Source organism: Octopus bimaculoides, chromosome 4, assembly GCF_001194135.2.
Source record: "Octopus bimaculoides isolate UCB-OBI-ISO-001 chromosome 4, ASM119413v2, whole genome shotgun sequence".
Taxonomy (NCBI): domain Eukaryota; kingdom Metazoa; phylum Mollusca; class Cephalopoda; order Octopoda; family Octopodidae; genus Octopus; species Octopus bimaculoides.
The window spans coordinates 56,280,114-56,284,635 of NC_068984.1; the positions used below are offsets into that span (position 1 = coordinate 56,280,114).

The 4,522-nt window shown below is 35.4% G+C and overlaps 1 protein-coding gene across 4 annotated transcripts in view; it reads left to right on the forward strand.

Moving 5' to 3' along the window:
• LOC106877900 (dipeptidyl peptidase 4) overlaps positions 1-4,522 on the forward strand; it is a 611,833-nt gene that overhangs the window by 591,741 nt on the left and 15,570 nt on the right. For all 4 annotated transcript variants that reach the window (XM_014926948.2, XM_014926949.2, XM_014926950.2 and 1 more), the window contains exon 23: positions 754-826. In XM_014926948.2, coding sequence (XP_014782434.1) covers positions 754-826 — 73 coding nt within the window. The remainder of the gene's footprint in view (positions 1-753; positions 827-4,522) is intronic.

A 4,522-nucleotide genomic window follows, 5' to 3' on the forward strand; every position in this document is an offset into this window, starting at 1 on the left:
ATATATATATATATATATATAAATAAAACCAAAGCATGTTTGGTTGGAGGGAATGCTTGAGTTTGTCCAAAAGCTTCATAGCATGGTCTTTCCTCTTGTCCTTGATGACTTGGGATAAAAATTGGTCTTTCTCATCTTGTATGAAGAATACTGAAAGTCTTCCTGCACTGCCTAATAAACTCAAACACACCCATGTCCCTGGTGATGGACCTGATTGACTTGGACGGACCATTGTCAATCATGGCCTGGATCTCACCAACAAATTCAGGAGTACTTTTCTTATCAGAATGACCAGAGTGAGTTTTCCAAACTGCTGTACCTTTATAATCACCATTAGACTCATCCAACTCTTTCTGAATCCTTTGCACTATCCTCAGATTGACACCCAAACACTCTGAAATGTTCGTATTGGAGCTTCTAGTGTGAATGCCAAGCAGTACAGCATGTTGTTTCCAAATTTCTGGCAGAGTAAATTGCACTATGGTGCTGTTGTTCTCACAGACAGTGCCCAACTGACCCTACTATACTGTGTGTAGTCAACAAAATCAAAAACAAACAATGCACATGTGCAAAATTAAAAATATAAATGGCGACAATTTACCCATCACACTCTATATATATTTGTATATGTGTATATATACACACACACACACACACAAAATCATGCTATCTCTTCTGAAAATAATGTTTTGTTTTGTTTTTTTTTGCTGGAAGATGAGTAATGTCAATGATGTTATTTTTATTCTCTTCTAGGCTGCTAAGATAGTTCCATTGGCTCATAATTTCCAAAAATCTAATTTCCTCCTTGTGCATGGGACTGCTGATGGTATGTATTATTTGCTTTAAATAAATAATAAATAGCTTGACTGTTTGATTTAGGGATGTGATTATTCATTTATTGAACAGTTAGAATTATGATTGATCCATTGATTTACTGTATTACTGAAGTTGGTGTATCACATTAACATTAATTGGTTGGTTGTTACTGCTGTTGTTGTTGTTGAAATCCAAGTCAGCCCTAATTAACCATTTTGATGCCAGAGATTAAATCTGACACAAATTCACTGTTTTAAAGTGCTCTAAATGAAAACCTTGTCTCGGAATTTTACTTTAGTATGTATTGTGGAGGCGCAATGGCCCAGTGGTTAGGGCAGCGGACTCGCTGTCATAGGATCGTGGTTTCAATTCCCAGACCGGGCGTTGTGAGTGTTTATTGAGCAAAAACACCTAAAGCTCCATGAGGCTCTGGCAGGAGATGGTGGCGAACCCTGCTGTACTCTTCCACCACAACTTTCTCTCACTCTTACTTCCTGTTTCTGTTGTACCTGTATTTCAAAGGGCCAGCCTTGTCACACTGTGTCATGTTGAATATCCCTGAGAATTACGTTAAGGGTACACGTGTCTGTGGAGTGCTCAGCCACTTGCACATTAATTTCATGAGCAGGCTGTTCCATTGATCGGATCAACTGGAACTCTCAACATCGTAAGCAACGGAGTGTCAACAATTGTGCACAGTGGCTTTAATAAGTTTTCATTATTAAAAAATTTTTTTTTTTTTAGTATTTTCAAAATTAATTGTAATAAAAGCAGTGTATTTCAAGAGAAATATGGTAAGAAAAGGGATATCAGAGCTATAATCAAAAGCATTCCCTAAATCCTGTCATGAACGTCTCGTCATAAGTAGTATATCCCTATTTATATCATCCAAAGTATCATTTCTGATGTGAGACATGAGGATCTAATTTGAAGATCTACTTGAATGCATAGAAAAGGAATTAATCATAGAAGGACTAAAATTCACTCTAGAAAACTATTATCTTATGTTTAATGATAACTTTTATGAACAAAAATCTGGGATTGTGCTGAGGACAAAAACATACCCATGCTTTGCAAATTTAGTTTTAGGTTGTAGCTAGAGATTATTATGTACGAAAAACCACTGCAAAAATAAAGGAACTATTTCTTTAAGAGTTAGAAGAAAACTGGGAAAGATAACATGATTATTGCTTCATTCTAGGGAATGAAAGCATAGAGAAAACTGAAAGAATTCAAAACATTCCTCAGTAGAATTAGTAAAGATATGCAATTCACTATGGAATATAGCCAATACCAATTCCTATTTTAGACATTGTGATAAAGAAGGTCAACAACCAAATAGAGACAAATATTTACAATAAACCTTTGAACTCCAAACAATATTGACCTTTCAGTTCATACCATCTGAGACACACCAGAATGAAATGTCTCTTATAACCTGACCTAAAGGATCTGCACAATTGTATCTGATGAAAACATCTCTGACTATGACTTCAAGAACTTAAAGATATACTCCTTGACAGGAATCATCCACCATCTGTTAGTGATAATGGAATACATCTAGCCAAGAAAATTAATATCCAGGAACTAGACAAACAAAACAAAGAATTTTATCAGATTTGAAAATCTTACCTTACATTTTCATTCACAATCCTAAAAGCAATGAGGCCAACATTATATTTTAAACACATCAACACTGATAAAGGACACTAGAATGAACCACACTCTTCAAATACATACCATCATAAAAAGTAAAAGACAGCCAAGGTTAATGAAAAAATATTAAACAGAACCAACAGTAAAAAATATGCAGAAGACACTACTGTGGCATACATTTAAATCTGTCAGAAGGATGAGAAATCCATTGTAAGCAAGAGTAATTCTTCAAAATAACTTCACTTGTGCATCTGAAAGCCTAATTTAAGCAATTAGACACCCATGGTGTAGAGAAAACTACATTGGGAAAACAAAGATATCCTTAAGACAAGGCATGACTCTGCATAGATCACAGATTAGAATATTGAAGTACAGACAAATAGGTCTGAGTGGACATATAGACACTTGTTCTGGCAAAAAAATCAATCAAATTTTACAATCTTCACCTTATATCAATCTGCCAATGGCACATTGCAACAGAAATGCATGAACAAAGAAATGGCATTCATAGCCAAATACCAACTACTTATTTTTCAGTGCAAGAAAGGAAGGATGACTTCTACTAAGGATATTATTTCAGCTACTACTGCCTCTGCTACTATGACCACTACTCACACTCCTTCCACTTAAAGAGAGAAACAAACTACTCCTACTATATCTACAGCTTCTACCACTTCCTCTGCTACTGCTATAATTACTACTTAAGCTGTTATTACAGCTTCAACTACTATGACTAAGACCACTACAATTGCTGCTACCATTACTTCCACCACTACAATACAATTTTTCCCACCATTAAGAGTCGCATTCTAATACCCTTTCTATTATAGGCATAGGATCTGAAATTTTGGGAGTGGGGGTTAGTCATTTATGCCACCCCAGTGCTCAACTGGTGCTTATTTTATGGACCCCAAAAAAAGGATGAAAGTCAAAGTCAACCTCAACAAAATTTGAACTCGGAACATAATGTGATTCCTTAATATAACATTACTAGTAAGGAACAAAAAGACAACTGCTATGGCTAAAATTATAACCACTACTATTATGACCCAGTAGCAGCAACTATTACCATTTGAATTTTGTATGAAAAATATATGAACTTTCAAAATTGTTATCATGAAACAGTAATTTAATTTAATTCAATATATTTTCCCTTCCCATAATGCATGACTAAATTGGCTTAAACAATTGAAACCAGCAATATGCTTTGATAAAGATGTAAAAATTTTCTTCCTTTTATTCAGGATAAAGTTCTCAGAGTATTTTCTGCTCTTGTTTTTATGATACACATACACACACATAAATGTAAGATCCAGGGATCAAAGTGTAAAAAGAAAGTTAACTTCAAGCAATCCATAGTAAATATAAAAGAAACAACTTTCAGGGACAATAGTGGTTTATTGAGATGGAAAGTTGCGGATTTTTTCATATTGAAGAACAATAAGCTGAAAAAAGTTTCCATATTCCACAGTAGGTGACCAGGGTTGTTGGGTGTGTAAATAAGAGTACAAGTGTTATGGAATGGAGTAGGTAAGATCTGGACTACATATGTTTCATAACAGGCCGAACCTCAGATGTGGTAAAAATCCAAGCAAGGTGTATACTGCCAACTACTCCTTGGCCTGAAGAGTAGCTGGTGGTATACACCTCGTTTGGATTTTTAACATTTCAGAGGCTTCGCCTGCTATAAAACATGTAGCCCAGATTTTACCTACTCCATGCTGTAACTCTTGTGTGTGTGTTTAACCCAGCTTGTTTCCCTACTCCCACACTTGCACCTTCGTTTTGGGATCACCACTGTTTTATTATCTCCCTTTCTTCCTAGCTCTCCTGTATGATCCCTCTATCCGGCATTTGCCATGATATATCGCTAGCCACTAAACCTTTTTCTATTTTCTCTCCCTGTTAATTTCTGTTTTCCTTCCTGTGGATGAGCGTAGTCTCGAAACATAAAAGACTTTCTCACTTCCCGAGCGTTAAACTAATACATCTGTTTGTTGTTTACACACCCATCTCCATTTTTTTTTTTTTGTAAATTCTCAAAATATAT